General features: G+C 38.8%; 1 protein-coding gene and 1 long non-coding RNA gene across 2 annotated transcripts in view; one reads left to right on the top strand and one right to left on the bottom strand.

The window, feature by feature from the left end:
- The window catches only part of LOC124795181, a 64,177-nt gene extending 55,283 nt beyond the window's left edge, over nucleotides 1-8,894 (top strand). Inside the window, exon 3 of the long non-coding RNA XR_007016657.1 lies at nucleotides 8,612-8,894. This is a non-coding gene — a long non-coding RNA (uncharacterized LOC124795181). The remainder of the gene's footprint in view (nucleotides 1-8,611) is intronic.
- The window catches only part of LOC124795180 (small G protein signaling modulator 3 homolog), a 161,538-nt gene that overhangs the window by 20,097 nt on the left and 125,049 nt on the right, over nucleotides 1-16,392 (bottom strand). Inside the window, exon 12 of the mRNA XM_047259080.1 lies at nucleotides 10,257-10,367. Coding sequence (XP_047115036.1) covers nucleotides 10,257-10,367 — 111 coding nt within the window. The remainder of the gene's footprint in view (nucleotides 1-10,256; nucleotides 10,368-16,392) is intronic.

The following is a 16,392-nucleotide window of genomic DNA, read 5'->3' on the forward strand; positions in this document are numbered from 1 at the left end:
ATGTGCTACATAGGAACTCATGGAATAGGTGTCCACTACAATGAGAAAATACTGATTTAGGAAGGGTCCAGCAAAATAGACATGCAGATGCTCCCATGGGTGCTGCAGCATCAGCTAGGGGGAAAAAAGATGCCCGTGTGGCAGCTTGTTGCTGAACACGGAGTGCAGGCAGCGATAAGTCACGTATTGTCCCCATCTATGGCCGTCCAATACACATGTCAGCACGCTGAAGTTTTGGTGCGAGAGGTCCCTCAGTGACCGATATGCAGAAGCCATAGTACATTATGGCGTAAGGATGTGGGGATTACAATCTGGAGAGCAGCATCCTCCATTGCAAACAAACGAACCCCATCAACCACAGAAGGGTGGTGCTGGAGGGAGAAGTAATTGCGTAAGGAATCCAAGGCACAGCTCAGGGGGTTTTTCCACCCAATCATGCTGCACAAACGAGAGGATCCAAATAAGTACAGGATCTGAAGGACGGCTGATGCTATCGTGGCCCTTGTGATGGGAAAACCATTGACCAATCGAACACCATGACCGGCCCAATCAGAAGGCGAGATAAAGCATCGGCACTGATGTGTTGCGCTTTTGGCCAGTAATGGATCAGATAATGATAATGGGAGAGGAAATGAGCCCACTGCTGAAAAGATGTGCTGTCTTGTTCGGCACAGCAGCCAAAGGGTTAAAAAGAGCAACCAACGGCTTGTGATCTGTGATTAAATGGAACTTAGCACCATACAAGAAGATATGAAATTTCATGAGGATGAACAAAATCACTAAAGCCTCCTGTCCAATCTGAGAATACGACTGCCGGAGTGGGAGGTAAGACCTTTGAAGGGTAAGCAATGGGTTCAGACCCGTCCGTGTATTTGTGCGCCAACACTGCGCCAAGACCATGCTGAGAGGCTTCTTTAGCCAAGACGAGATACTGATCCAGCTGAAAAGTGGCCAGATATGGGGTAGACTAACTTAGAGTTAAGCAAAGAGAACTCTTGGTCACAAGCTGGGGAGACCAGAAAAATGGCACACTTTTACACAAAAGTGCATGCAGTGGCTGAGTAACAGTGGATGCGTCCAGTAAAAACTTATGATAGTACGCAACTTTACCTAGGAATGCCTGCAGTTCCTTAATGGAGGGTGGCCACGGCAAAGCCCCAACTGCATCAACACGGCGACACAATGGCTTGATCCCTGTGCAAGAAACCTCAAAACCTGTGTACTCAACAGTTGGCTGAAAAAATTGAGATTTGGCAAGTTTGCACTTGAGACCTACAGACTGCAAGACATAAAACGATGATCAGAGATTGCTAAGGTGGTCTCCTGTGGAATAACATGAAACAATGATACTGGTGAGTTAACTGATGCAGCTGAGTGAGGAGATTGTCAGCTGTTCTAAAAAATGCAGAAAAATTGTGGGCACACCAGTGACACCAAAAGGCAAGCGTTGATATTTGTGCAGTGGCCTCATGCAAAGGGAGCTGGAATTATGTTTCTGACAAATAAATCTTGAAAAAGTAGTGGCTGCCTGACAATTTTGCGAGCAACTCATCAAGGTGGGGCAAAGGGTATGTATCTATTATGGATTGTGCATTACTCGTGCGCTGAAGTTGCCACAGAGACAAAGCTTCTTAACAATCACAAGCGGTGTAGCTCATTCACGGGAAGAAATAGGCCAAATGACATTGAGCAAACAGTCTAATTCAGCCTTGACAGAGTTGCACAATACAACAGGCATCTATTGCGCCCAGAAAAAAAACAAGGGTTACCCGACTCTTTCATGGTAATGTGGGTATGAAAAACAGTAGCAAAATCTAGCCTTGACATAAACAGAGACAAAAACTCAGAGCAGAGGAACTCCAGTCGCTGATACAGAACGTGAACTGACAAAGTTACCTCATCGGCAATGGGGAAACTGAAAGCATTAAACGCATCTAACCCAAACAGATATGTGGTATGGAAATGATCCACAACAATAAAAGTGAGAGTGCGAACAACGGATTTGTAAGAGACAGGAGTGGAGAACAGACCTAGGATCAGAATCTGCTTTTTATGTAGCTAACCAACTTCTGTGAAACCTGTATGAAGGGAGGGGAGCCCAAGTCCACATATGTTTGTGCATTTACTAAAGTCACTGCAGCTCACCCTAAAAATTTTGTTCATGGAAACAGTCACTACACAGATACAGTTTATGTCCATCAGTACCACTGTGTCCGCCACATTTGAAGAGGAGCTACACAACGATGCAATGTGGCCTTTCTTATGACACCTGATGCAGACTGCTGAACACATAAGGCACGCATCACAGTCATGTTGGAAGAAGCAGTATGAGCAAGACAGAAGGGGGCACGCAGCTGCTGCTGTGACGCTGCCTGTTACTGCTGTGGCCATGACAGATGCTGCCCCATGTGATGCTGAGTTGAAGGCTGTACTGCTGCAACGGCTTCCCTATCATCCTGAACACTTGAAGATGCCTAACAGGGTTGACTGAACAACTTCCAATACCTCCCCCCCCCCCCCCCCCCCCACCCACCCAATCAGCAATCTGATTGCTTGCGGCCCATGACACTTTACAAAGGACTGTGCTATATAGAGCACACCCATAAGCATTGGATTCTCACACTGAAGTGGTTTTTTGAGGACTTCCCTATCCAGGGTCAGGCAAATAATAACATCAGGCACCATATGATCAGAGTAGGATTCGTGATGGGTACTAGTGACAAAATTACAATGATGGTTCAACCCATGCTATTCTGCAGCCCAGGCTTTGTAAGAGTGGTCTGGGTGTTTCTGACAGTTCCGACAACAGTACCACATGTGTCACAATGACATTTCATCAAATCATAAGCTGGCCAATTCTTGCAAATGTGCAAATTGATACTAATGATACATACTCAGCGAAAGACAGGAAAGAAAGAAAGCCATACACAGGTTCGCATCGCCCATGCATAAAACTTGGAAATGTTGGCATAGCTGTGTTACATAATGAGTCCCAATCTTCAGCCGATTCATCATAAGCTGGAAAGGGTGACGGCTGCACTGACGGAAAAGTAACCTGCCACAAACATGCAGACGCCACTTGTTGACAGTGTGGTGAGAGCCTGCTGTTGTTCAGCAAAGGCTTGCTGCTAGGCAGTGAGACACTGGAGTAGTTCTTCCAGCAAGATGTTTGTTAGATGACTTAGCACTGACACTAACACATGGAGAAAACGCAACCCTCATTTGTCACCAAGTTTGTCATAGCAAGAAAACACCCATAGTATTTTACCGGGCAACATGTTAGATACAGGTTGTAGGTAGTACTGCAAACATTGGCTGAACAACAGTAATAAAGTGTAAAGAATAGGCTGAGCACTTGTTTGTGACTGCTTATACAATTCTGTTTCTCTAGCAGCTCAACAGGGCACACCAGGGACCGACCAAGGTGGCCTCTATAAGCAGGCCTACGAACTGTATGGATGTGCACTCTCTGAAATCATGCGTGTCACGCGTAAAGGTACATCAGAGGATTGAGCAAGAAACCTGTATCCCTGTCACACAATTTGGAGTCATTGCAGGATGGTTACTGGTGTGTCATCAGCCTCAGAACAGCTACTAGTACCATAGTTCTGAGGTTGACAAATTTAAGGGCATTTCACTTTTAAAAATCCTATTAGCAGTATCAGAGTAATTGAGATTTACCTGTTTTGAGCAGGAAACATATTGCTGTCATATGTGGAAGTTTTATGATTTCATATCGAAATAAGACAATGCATCAGGTCAAAAGAGGAAACAGAGTGTTTGCACTGTCTTGATACCAGTATGCAAGAAGCACGAAGGAAAGCAACTTTTATTCTACCTGTGCTATTCACATGTATATAGTGCTGATTAGTATAAAGAAAATAAATGTCTTTTACAAACCAAGAGAAATTAAATATGTTAATTCTTTACAGAGAATGCAGAAGGAATGTGAAGAGAACAGTTGAGTTGTACACAGAAAGGTATATTTACAGACTGTGTCCAACAAAAATGACAATTCAGTGAATATGTAAAAACTGTAACTGGAAGAGACAGGAATACTACGTATAGCATAAGGAGGAAGCCTGCAATGAGCGGAGCAAACAAATCAGATGTTCTGGCAACTGTTCCTCACAAACCACATGTTGGGTCCAGAGAAACTGCATGTGTCTCTGGAGTAAGTCATCCAAGCATTTTTTGCATTTTGCATGCAGGTAGCTTCCACCTGTATGAAGTATCACTTCACCAGCACATTAACCAGCAAGAATGTAGAAGCCATAGAGAATTCTGTCACTTAGTTGTGATATGACATCAGGACAATACATTCTTTCTTCAGAGGATTATCTTTACTGATGAGGCTACTTTTACAAATCACTAATGTGAGAAATTGCGTTACTAGACTGCTGAGAATCCATGCTGGCTGAGACAGTTTGAACATTAGTGTGAATGTCTGGTGTAGTATTATTGGAGACTATAGGATTAGTCCTTACATCACTGAAGAAACCTAAACGGTTATAAGATTCACACATTTTCTTACTGAAGTACTACTGGTTCTCCTAGATGAAGGGCTGCTTGAAATACGTAGATGTATGTTGTACCAGCATAATGGATGCCTGGCTCGCTACTTGCTTGCAGTTATGGAAGTGCTCACCATGTCTCTGTAAGGAGCTCAAAGGTGAAATCTATGCACAAGTTCTGACAACCCAAGAGGATTGAAAACATTGCATTGTTACAGCACAAGCAACGATATCAAAGGAATCTCTTCAATCTGTCCAGAAGTCCTTGCACCAGTGACTGTAAATATGTATTAAAGTAGATGGTAGACACTTCAAACACTTGATGACATAAATAGAATTTTAAGGTAGTGTTTATGAATATGTTTTTTTCTGATTTCTTTTTTTTGTTGTGGCTGCTGATGTAATTTTACAATGTAAGTATGTATCTTGACATTAAACTCACAATGAAAAGTTATTATTTAACACATCTTTAACCTCAGTTCACAGTTTTATACATTATTCAATTTTTGATGTGCATCTTTCTTTCAGAGCTCTGGCAGAAACAGGGGCAGAACTGTTAATGTACTTAACTGGCGAATCATCGTTATGACATGCCATTTGGCATCCATTTGGTGTGTCGATCCAGCCACATGTAGCCAAGTGTGATTAGTATCCGTTTTAATTCAGTTTTATCTACTATTCCGCTTTTGTAAGTAGACTCTCTAAACTGTGTAAAGCTGGTGCAACCCATCAGATTGATGTGGCAGTTCCATATAATAAAGCGAACTGTCACATAAGACAGCAATCAATTTCATTTTTAAAACAGATAAATCTCAAGTTTTGAATATTTTAATTTCCCTGAAACTACAAATCAGATTTTGAAGAATTAAATGCTATTTAACAATATCATGAAAGGAATAGTTGCTACTTACTGTATAGTGAAGATGCTGAGTCACAGATAGGCACAACAAAAAGACAACACACACACACACACACACACACACACACACACACGACTACAATCTCTGGCAGCTGAAGCCAGACAGCTGAAGCCAGTTAACTGGTGAATCATCTGTATGACACGCCATTTGTCGTCAAGTTACTGAGTCCGGCTTCAGCTGCCAGACTCTTTGGTTTTTGTGTGTGTGTGTGTGTGTGTTTTTGTCTTTTTTTGATAAAGGCCTTGTTGGCCAAAAGCTCATATTGTGACAATCTTTTTGTTGTGCCTATCTGTAACTCAGCATCTCAGCTATATAGTGAGTAGCCCCTACTCCTTTCATAATATTGTTACATTTCATACTGTATTTTTCATTGTTTGATTTTGCCTAAATGCTATTAATTTGTTTCTTCGAAAATGAGTAGGTGAGAATACTATAGTTCCATTTGAAAAAGTGAGGTTGATACTGATAACATTATCAACAGTCAATCAATTGGTAATGTGGCCTTTTGAGTCATCGTTCAACATAGGACCCAAGCAAGTTCTTCCATTTCTGCGATCTTGAGCTTCCCATAGCTAATTCAATCCAGCTGTCTTTAAAAGTCTCTGCTCCATCTATCTGGTGGTCTTCCCCTTGGTAGTTTTTTTGTAAATTGGGCTTCAATCTAATACTTGTTTTGCCCATCGGGCAACTTTTCTTTGAGTGACATGATCAGCTCACAGCCATTTCAAGGTATTCACCCTTTGCATTAAATCAATGACCTTTATCACACATCAGTTATCAACTGCTTTCTTTCTTTCTTTCTTTCTTTGTACAGCCTAACATTGATCTTTCCATTCCTCTTTAGTTTACAATTAGTTTTCGAACAATGAACTCATTTAATGTCCATATCTTGCAACGGTAAGTTATTGCTGACAGTATATTTTGATCAAAAGTTGTCTCTTCAGCTCAGATGGTGCCTCAGTATTCAAAAGTGAATAGTATCTTCCATAAGCTTGTCAAGCTAATTGAACAGGTCAAAATATTTATGATTTTACTCTGCTTCCATATTTACAAGTCATTCCTGAGAGACATATTCTGTGACCCATTGCAGTTGCTTATTTCCAATAGATATATGTCTCTCTGGTGTCCATTCACTCCTCATGATTTTGGTTTTACAATAGTTCATTTTTAAGCCAACTTCAAAGCAAACTAATGCAAGTTCACTAGCGAATATTTGAAATTATTCTACGTTATTTGCAAATAGAACAATTACAGCAGCAAACTATTTCCCAGAACTTGGATTCCCTTTGTTTTCCAATTTAAACATTGCTTTTTCTAGTACTGCTGGAAATAGTTTTGGAGATATATATAGAGTCACCTGATTTTACACCATTGTCAATGGGAAACTGATTGGTTTCTTCCAACACTCTCATACACTGTGGAGGTTTTGTATACATTATACAAGGTGTACAACTTTGCTTCCGCCGTATGCCGATAGGTGGCGACAATGGTAAGTAGCGGTCGAACGAAACAGATCACAGACGTCAGGCAGTTACCTTGGACCTCGGTCAACATCACCTCATTCAAACATTAGTCAATTTGTGTCTGCATCATCAAGTCGTTCTTGATTGAAATGTCAGTTTACGAGACTAATTCTCATCATTTGCGGGAGGTATTACTGTTTTGTTTCAGTATGAAAAAAAGAGCAGCTGAGTCTCATCGAATGCTCTCAAGTACGTATGGTAAGAACACTATTAGTGAAAGAATGTGTCGTAAGTGGTTTCAACACTTCAAGAATGGTGATTTTAATGTCGTAGCTCGTCACAGTGGTGGAAGAGAGAATGTTTTCGAAGATGCAGAATTGGAGACATTGCTGAGTGAAGACTCAAGAAAAATTGGCATGATTAGTGGGAGCAACACAGTAAGCCATTTCAAAATGTCTCATGGCAATGAGCATGATTCAGAAAGAAGGAACTTGGGTCCCGTGTGAGCTGAAGCCAAGAGACGTTGTGTGTTTGTGAACAATTGCCTCAGAGGCAAAAACGGAAGGGATTTCTGCATCGCATTGTGACTGGGGATGAAAAACGGGTTCATTATGATAAGCCTAAACACAAAAAGTCATGGGGATATCCTGGTCATGCTTCCACATTGACGGCCAAATCGAATATTCATGACTCCAAGATCATGTTCTGAATTTGGTGGGACCAGCTCGGCATTGTGTACTATGAGGTGTTAAAACCAAGTGAAACAATCACAGGTGCTTGTTATTGAACACAATTAATGCGTTTGAGCAGAGCATTAAAAGACAAACTGCCGCAATACAACAAGACGCACGATAAAGTGATTTTGCAGCACGACAATGCTTGACCCCACGTTGCAAAAAAAGGTAAGAATGTACTTGGAAATGTTAAAATGGGATTGCTCCCTCTGACTGTCACCTCTTTAGATCAATGGCGCATGGCCTGGCTGACCAACACTTCCGATCTCATGAAGAAGCCACACATTGGATCGATTCGTAGATCACTTCAAAAGATGAAAAATTTTTTCGACGCAGGATTCGTACATTGCCTGAAAGATGGGAGAAAGTAGTGGCCAGCGATGGAAAATACTTTGAATGATACATGTGTAACCAATTTGTTTCATTAAAGCCTCAAATATTGGAGAAGAAATGGCAGAAGCAAAGTTATACACCTTGTACAAGACTTTAATATAGCCCCATTCTATTCCTTGCTCTGCCAGAGCCTCAAACACAGTTAGGTGACTGATCAAATCAAATATCTTTTCAAAATCTGTAAAGGCAAGATGGTACTCATTTGCTCTACTAACTGTTTCACACAGAGTGAGGATGAGGTCAATTGTATTCTGTGCAGAACCCAGCTTGCTCAATGGGTTGTGCCAAGTCAAGTGTAGTGCTCAATCTGGTAGTCAGAATTCTACTAAAAACTTCGTACAGCAGTGACAGAAGGCTTATACAGTGATAGATCTTTATATCTTTAGTACTACTTTATATATGTATTAGGATTATTTTGGCTTTATTCCAATCTCTTGCTAATGTTTCACTAAAAGCTTTATAGCTTCCTCATCTGTAATTACAGTAATATAGCTGTGAGAAAAGACTATACATCATTTAGTAATGACTTTTTCACAATTCATGTGTGTGAAAATAGAATTACAATATCTGTTTCCGTTTTGTTACAGTTGGTGATTTAATTCTGCAACGTAAGTGTGACATTAAACTCTTGATGCGAAGTTTTTATTTGGCAATGATGAAGGGTCTAAATGGAGTGACATTTAGTGAAATAGTTACTCAGCACCTCAAAGGTTTGAATTAAACTTATAATTAGTATTTTTAGTATTTTACAATGATGATGACATTAAATATCAAAATGAATTATCAGTTAAATACCCATTTACTGTCAATGCATAACCTTCAATCATCTGATCAGAAAAAGAATGCAAAACTTTTATTAATCTTACATCTGACTCATCATTGGAAGCAAAATATAAATTTCTGCTGTTAGTGAATTCTGGTGCAGTTAAAAAGATGAATATCCTCTACTGTTGCGTCTCATTAAAATTTAAATTTAAAATTCCTGTTTTGATTGTTATTTTAAATTTAAGTACCCCTAAGAAATTTTTGGGTTAATTCTGAAATATCTTTTGAAGCAAACAAATATTATTTGAAGTAATTGTAAATTTTTTTTGCAAATAATCAATTTCAAATATGTTGCATTACAACACACTACAGAAACAAAGCAGGGGTTCCATGATATAAAAGACATGAAAGGGATTACACTTATTGAAATGACTACAAAATGTCATTCCTTGTGATCTAAAATGACAAGTTAAGTACATCAGTGATTTCCAAAACGCATAAACCCAGTGACATACGGTTTCGAACAGCAGCCGTAGTGCACAATTAGTGACACAACAACATCACTTCTCAAATATCCACGGACTGCAGAACTCTCCTGCAGGTGTCCAAGGCAGCCAAAATTGTGGGTGAAAGTGATACTCAAAGCTAAATACTGCAGTGCATAATTTTTATGGGTTTCGCAACTTTCAAATGGTGTGTAGCCTGTGAATTCCATGAACTTGGCATTGAGAATATTAAAAGTTGTGACAACAGGAGAAGTTAGGTAAATAAAGTAAATATATCTTATTTACGGAGCAACTTATTAGAATATCTGGCCATGAAACTAAAATTATGAAGTGCAATCACAGTTACTCAAAATATTGGTTAAACAAAATGACACAATATACTGGTACAAATAACACAAAGAAATTATAAATTTCATTTCACTAAATGCACACACAATCTCCCTAACACAGATAATTTATAAAAAGCAATAACTGAAATTTTTTTGAAAAGCATATTTTTCACTTCATAAGGCATTAAGAGGACTTGTCCTGATTTTTAATTAATTATCTGAACAGAAAAACATGAAAAGTTACATAGGGCAAGACAGCTGTATCATAGTCTCTATAATACTATAATAATGACAGTGACTAGTAAATGCAGAAAACAGTAAGCTTTCACCAAGAACAAATAAACCACGTTCATATTAAAGCAAAATGCATAAAATCTACAGACCAAGACAAAATGAAACAAAGAAAGACCTAATAACTGACACTGATTTTGCAATAACACTTCTTTACTATACACAATATTCAATAAAATACTGTAAACATATATTCAATCAATCTAAAATACCCAACAAAAGTACTTACTGCAACATAAAAAAAAGAAGATTGAAACTAGGCCAAGTATAGTAAAAGCAGCAAAATATAGTACTAAAAAGATAGAAGTATGCCACTATAAAAATGAATCATTCCAACAAACCTCTCAATCCATTCAGTTCACCAACCCAACAATGTTCGTCCTTCTGACTTATAATAATGATGATGTCATTCTTCCGAAATCCAAGCTCATCGTCGTCATGGCGTTCAAAGTCTGCACAGTATGAATTAAAGCTTAGCTAGCATTCTTAAAGCAACAGGCATGAGAATACCAGTAAACAGAAAGCAAATAAATTTTTACATAACTGAAAAGTATTCTACATATTAGTCAACATTCACCCATTCATGGCCAGATATTACATCTGATAAGTAATTGCCATTTGTTTAAACCTCGGAACTTGGACAATACCATGGGGCACTACTCACCTCATGAATTAAGTCTGTCAGAGAACATGAAAGTCACGCAAAATTAAAACAAACTGCAACTCACCTGAAAGCCATGAGACAACTGGGAACTACTTTAGAACTAGAGGGAGATCTTATTTCTGCACTTCAAAAGCATGTTGGGCAAAATCAGCACACAATAAGGCGCCACAATGATGTTTGGGTAGCAATGACTGTTGACTCTAAGATCATCAAAGGGATTAAAACAAGGGAACTGTTCATATTACTGAAGGTGTAGGCGGAAAAGCGATTTATAGATGAAAATAACTGCACAGCGGCCAAGAATGTAGATAGACAGACAGACAGACAGACAGAGAGAGAGAGAGAGAGAGAGAGAGAGAGACTCCAAATGGACATTTTTGATGGAAAGAATAATCAAAGACAAAGAAAATTTATAAAGGAAGAAAAATAAAAGAAGAGATACTGAAATATATGATAACATTTTTATGTGTGCGTTGCAGCAACAAAGTTTTTTTAACATCCCCTTTAATGTAAAAAACCATAAAAAGTTTATAAAGACCCAGACAGATTGTGAAAATTAATTCTTTCTTTTTAAATTATATTTTCCAGCTTTAGGTCACACAAATGGTATTGTACCCAGTTTTGGCTTCTTAGCAAATCATCATCAGATGATTACAATATATTACACAGTAATCAGTCAGGAACACCCAAACAGACTGTTACATTATGCTCTGACAAGTTACTATGTAACATATTCAAACAAGCTTATGATGACTGCTATGAAATCAAAACCAGCTGATACCATGAGACTAAAAACATAATTTTAAAAAAGAAAAAGAAATTCAGTTACAAGGCAGACAATGGCTGTAAGCTTTGACTATAAAAATGACCTCTCCCATCAAGTCACATTGTGGTAAGATGCTGACAGAGTATCCATCACTGAAACAGGTCCCGAATTGAAGATTAACACATGTACCTCAGAAGAAGATGAAGAAGGAGGAGGAGGAGGAGGAGGAGGATCTCTCACTCTCCTAGATCCTGACACACTTCTTTCATCACCTGGTAAGTCAATATCTTCCCTAGTTCAAGTCTCAGCCCGGCACACAGTTTTAACTTGCCACAAAATTTCATATCAGCACACACTCCGCTGCAAAGTGAAAATTTCATTCTGGAAACATCCCCCAGGCTGTGGCTAGGCCATGTCTCCACAATATCCTTTCTTCCAGTAGTGCTAGCCCTGCAAGTTTCGCAGAAGAACTTCTGTGAAGTTTGGAAGGTAGGAGATGAGGTACTAGCGGACGTAAAATTGTGGAACGGGTCGTGAGTCTGACTTGGGTAGCTCAGTTGGTCATGCACTTGCCTGAGGTGCCGAGTTCAAGTCTCGGCCCGACACACAGTTTTAATCTGCAAGGAAGTTTCACATCAGCGTACACTCTACTGCAGAGTTAAAATTTTTTTCAAGCCAATATCTTATTTTCAACCTTTTCCAATTTCTTCTTCTGTCCACAGAAATACAACTTAATTTTTTTATTGCACAGTAGTTGAATCTTCACCAACTTTTCATGTAGTTTCTTGAAAGATCAAGTGAAATCTAAATTCATCAGCTGTAACATTTTTTACCATTAGGATATTATTTAAAAATTTACTTTATTCTTCCTTTGATTCTGATAGCACTTTTTTGGCAATTGTTTCTGTAGTTTATAAACATTCTGGGTTAATTATGGGACCCAAACAGGATTTGCTTTTGATAAGACAGTGCTTAGGATTTATAAGTGTTCTGACACAGTTTGAATACTGTCTCTATGTTTCTAGCTCTTCTTTTGATTGTTGCCTTCTCACTTGTGTGTTAGGTGGAAACCTCATCTATGAAACTAAACTTTTGTGTTTTTCTGATGTCACGATACACTGTATTGGTTGTCCACGTCGGATCTTTTGCTTCTACATTCACATACTCTGTTGTTGTTGTTTTTTTTCCCTCCCCCAAAAGAAATTTGCAACCCTGCCTTCTCAGTTGTTAATTTTGCACCTTCTATTTGTTTGGTCACAATGTCCAGATTATGCTTAAAATATATTAAATCATCTTGGAAAGAATAGCATAATTTAAGTCAGCCTTATACCTTTCCACTTGGGATAGTGTTGACTCATTTGTTTCTGCCATTCTTGGATTACTTTTTCCATGATATAATTAAACAGAATTGGCAAAATGCTGTTGCCTTGTCCTTACTCCTGTTTTGATCTCTAATGGTTCACATAGCTCTCTTAATATTTTAGCTTGTAACTGTGTGTTAGATGATGACTGTTGCACAAGTGCTTATCTTTTGTCATCTATTCTCAAACTCTGTCAGTACTTTCAAATGCGCCACAGTCTATGGAGTCATACGTCTTCTCAAAATCAGTTAATGTTGTGACGCACTTCTTACCTTCTGCTAGCGATTTGGTTTTGATCAAGGTCACAGCATGAACATTTGTTCTGCACATGATCATCCATTTCTGAACCCCGCTTAGTGCTCTCCTAGTTGCTTATATATGACTCCCTGTTTCATAGTGTAATGCTGTGTAAGGAGTAACAAGTCTCTGTAGTTGCTGACATTTGTATTGTCTCTTTTCTTGTGTAACAGATAAATGATCGCATCCCTCCACGCATATTGGATATATAGTGTCATAATTTTGATTACTTTAACCTCCAACCAAATACCTCATATTTTCCAAATTCTTATCGTCATTTTTGCATCCCACCAAATTTTGTTCTCGTGACAAGTCTCTGGAACTTGACTGTTACAGTTAGTCCACTAATATTTCCAACTTTTTTCCCTGCATCTTGTTTATCTCATCAAATAACTTCTTATACTGTCCAAAGGAAGGAAGAAGGAAGATTAGGGTTTAATGTCACATTGACATTTAGGTCATTTGAGAGGGACAAGCTATGAATGTTTCAAGGATGGAGAAGGAATTCAATCACATCGTTTCAAAGGAACCATTCTGACCTTTGGCTGGAGTGATTTAGGGAAATCACTGAAACATTAATCAGGATGGCCAGAAACAGAACCGATCCCTCATTTCTCCCTAATACAAGTTCAGTGTGTTGTCTACTGCTCTGCTTTGTTTGGTCATACTGTCCAGCAACAACGCATCTTTCCTCTAATTTCTCCCAAATTAAAGAACTGCTTTAAAAGTTCAAAAAAATTATGACTTCATAGTTCATAATCTTTTCATTAAACTTTTCCTTTTACAGTTCTATCAGGCTGCTCCAATTTGCTTTTTTCAGTAATTAATTAATAGGCAAAATATTCTACTATTGTACAGAGAAATTTTTGCAACCATCAGTCACTAGTTATGTTTTGAAAATGATTTCAGTATCTTTTACACAATGTGCACATATAAACTCACATTACATAAAAACTTAGAAGCCTTGATGTTTGCTCCCAATGCTGACATATTATTCCTTCTTCTGTCACTGGTATGGCTACAGAAAAGTTACCATAATACAATGTAAAAACAGTTTGTACATCTGGTACATGTGTAATTACAGCATGCTGGACAAGAGCTGGAAGTTATAGTCAATTTTTACATATTCCAAAACTGCACAGTATCTCTTAGTAGATCACATTTAATTTTGCACAGAACATAACTTAATCATAGCTAACACTTGGTTCAAGAATCATAAAAGAAGGTTGTATACATGGAAGAAGCCTGGAGATACTGACAGGTTTCAGATAGATTATATAATGGTAAGACAGAGATTTAGGAACCAGGTTTTTAATTGTAAGACATTTCCAGGGACAGATGTGGACTCTGACCACAATCAATTGGTTATGAACTGTAGATTAAAACTGAAGAAAGTGCAAAAAGGGGGGAATTTAAGGAGATGGGATCTGGATAAATTGACAGAACCAGAGGTTGTAGAGAGTTTCAGGGAGAACATGAGGGAACGATTGACAGGAATGGGGGAAAGAAATACAGTAGAAGAAGAATGGGTAGCTTTCATAGATGAAATAGTGAAGGCAGCAGAGGATCAAGTAGGTAAAAAGACGAAGGCTAGTAGAAATCCTTGGGTATCAGAAGATATATTGAATTTAATTGAAGAAAGGAGAAAATATAGAAATGCAGTAAATGAAGCGGGGAAAAAGGACTACAAACGTCTCAAAAATGAGATCGACAGGAAGTGCAAAATGGCTAAGCAGGGATGGCTAGAGGACAAATGTAAGGATGTAGAAGCATATCTCACTAGGGGTAAGATAGATACTGCCTGCAGGAAAATTAAAGAGACATTTGGAGAAAAGAGAACTACTTGTATGAATGTCAAGAGCTCAGAGGGAAACCCAGTTCTAAGCAAAGAGATGAAAGCAGAGAGGTGGAAGGAGTATATAGAGGGTCCGTACAAGGGTGATGTACTTGAGGACAATATTATGGAAATGGAAGAGGATGTAGATGAAGATGAAATGGGAGATATGATACTGCGTGAAGAGTTTGACAGAGCACTGAAAGACCTGAGTCGAAACAAGGCCCCCGGAGTAGACAACATTCCATTAGAACTACTGACAGCCTTGGGAGAGCCAGCCCTGATGCAACTCTACCATCTGGTGAGCAAGATGTATGAGACAGGCAAAACACCCTCAGACTTAAAGAAGAATGTAATAATTCCAATCCCAAAGAAAGCAGGTGTTGACAGATGTGAAAATTACCGACCTTGGAGAAGATCAGTTTGGATTCCGTAGAAATGTTGAAACACGCGAGGCAATACTGACACTATGACTTATCTTAGAAAATAGATTAAGGAAAGGCCAACCTACATTTGTAGCATTTGTAGACTTAGGAAAACCTTCTGACAATGTTGACTGGAATCCTCTCTTTCAAATTCTGAAGGTGGCAGGGGTAAAATATAGGGAGCGAAAGGCTATTTACAATTTGTACAGAGACCAGATGGCAGTTGTAAGAGTCGAAGGGCATGAAAGGGAAGCAGTGGTTGAGAAGGGAGTGAGACAGGGTTGTAGCCTATCCCCAATGTTATTCAATCTGTATATTGAGCAAGCAGTAAAGAAAACAAAAGAAAAATTCAGAGTAGGAATTAAAATCCATGCAGGAGACGTAAAAACTTTGAGGTTCGCCGATGTCATTGTAATTTTGTCAGAGACAGCAAAGGACCTGGAAGAGCAGCTGAACGGAATGGATAGTGTCTTGAAAGGAAGATATAAGGTGAACATCAACAAAAGCAAAACGAGGATAATGGAATGTAGTCAAATTAAATCGGGTGATGCTGAGAAAATTAGATTAGGAAATGAGACGCTTAAAGTAGTAAATGGGTTTTGCTATTTGGGGAGCAAAATAACTGATAATGTTGGAAGTAGAGAGGATATAAAATGTAGACTGGCAATGGCAAGGAAAGTGTTTCTGAAGAAGAGAAATTTGTTAACATCGAGTATAGATTTAAGTGTCAGGAAGGTGTTTCTGAAAGTATGTGTATGGAGTGTAGCCACGTATGGAAGTGAAACAGAGACGATGAATAGTTTAGACAAGAAGAGAATAGAAACTTTCGAAATGTGGTGCTATAGAAGAATGCTGAAGATTAGAAGGGTAGATCACATAACTAATGAGGAGGTATTGATTAGAACTGGGGAGAAGAGATATTTGTGGCACAACTTGACTAGAAGAAGGGATCGGTTGGTAGGACATATTCTGAGGCATCAAAGGATCACCAATTTAGTATTAGAGGGCAGTGTGGAGGGTAAAAATCTTAGAGGGGGACCAAGAGATGAATACACTAAACAGATTCAGAAGGTTGTAGGTTGCAGTAGGTACTGGGAGATGAAGAAGCTTGCACAGGATACAGTAGCATG

Source organism: Schistocerca piceifrons, chromosome 4 (assembly GCF_021461385.2).
Source record: "Schistocerca piceifrons isolate TAMUIC-IGC-003096 chromosome 4, iqSchPice1.1, whole genome shotgun sequence".
Lineage (NCBI taxonomy): Eukaryota > Metazoa > Arthropoda > Insecta > Orthoptera > Acrididae > Schistocerca > Schistocerca piceifrons.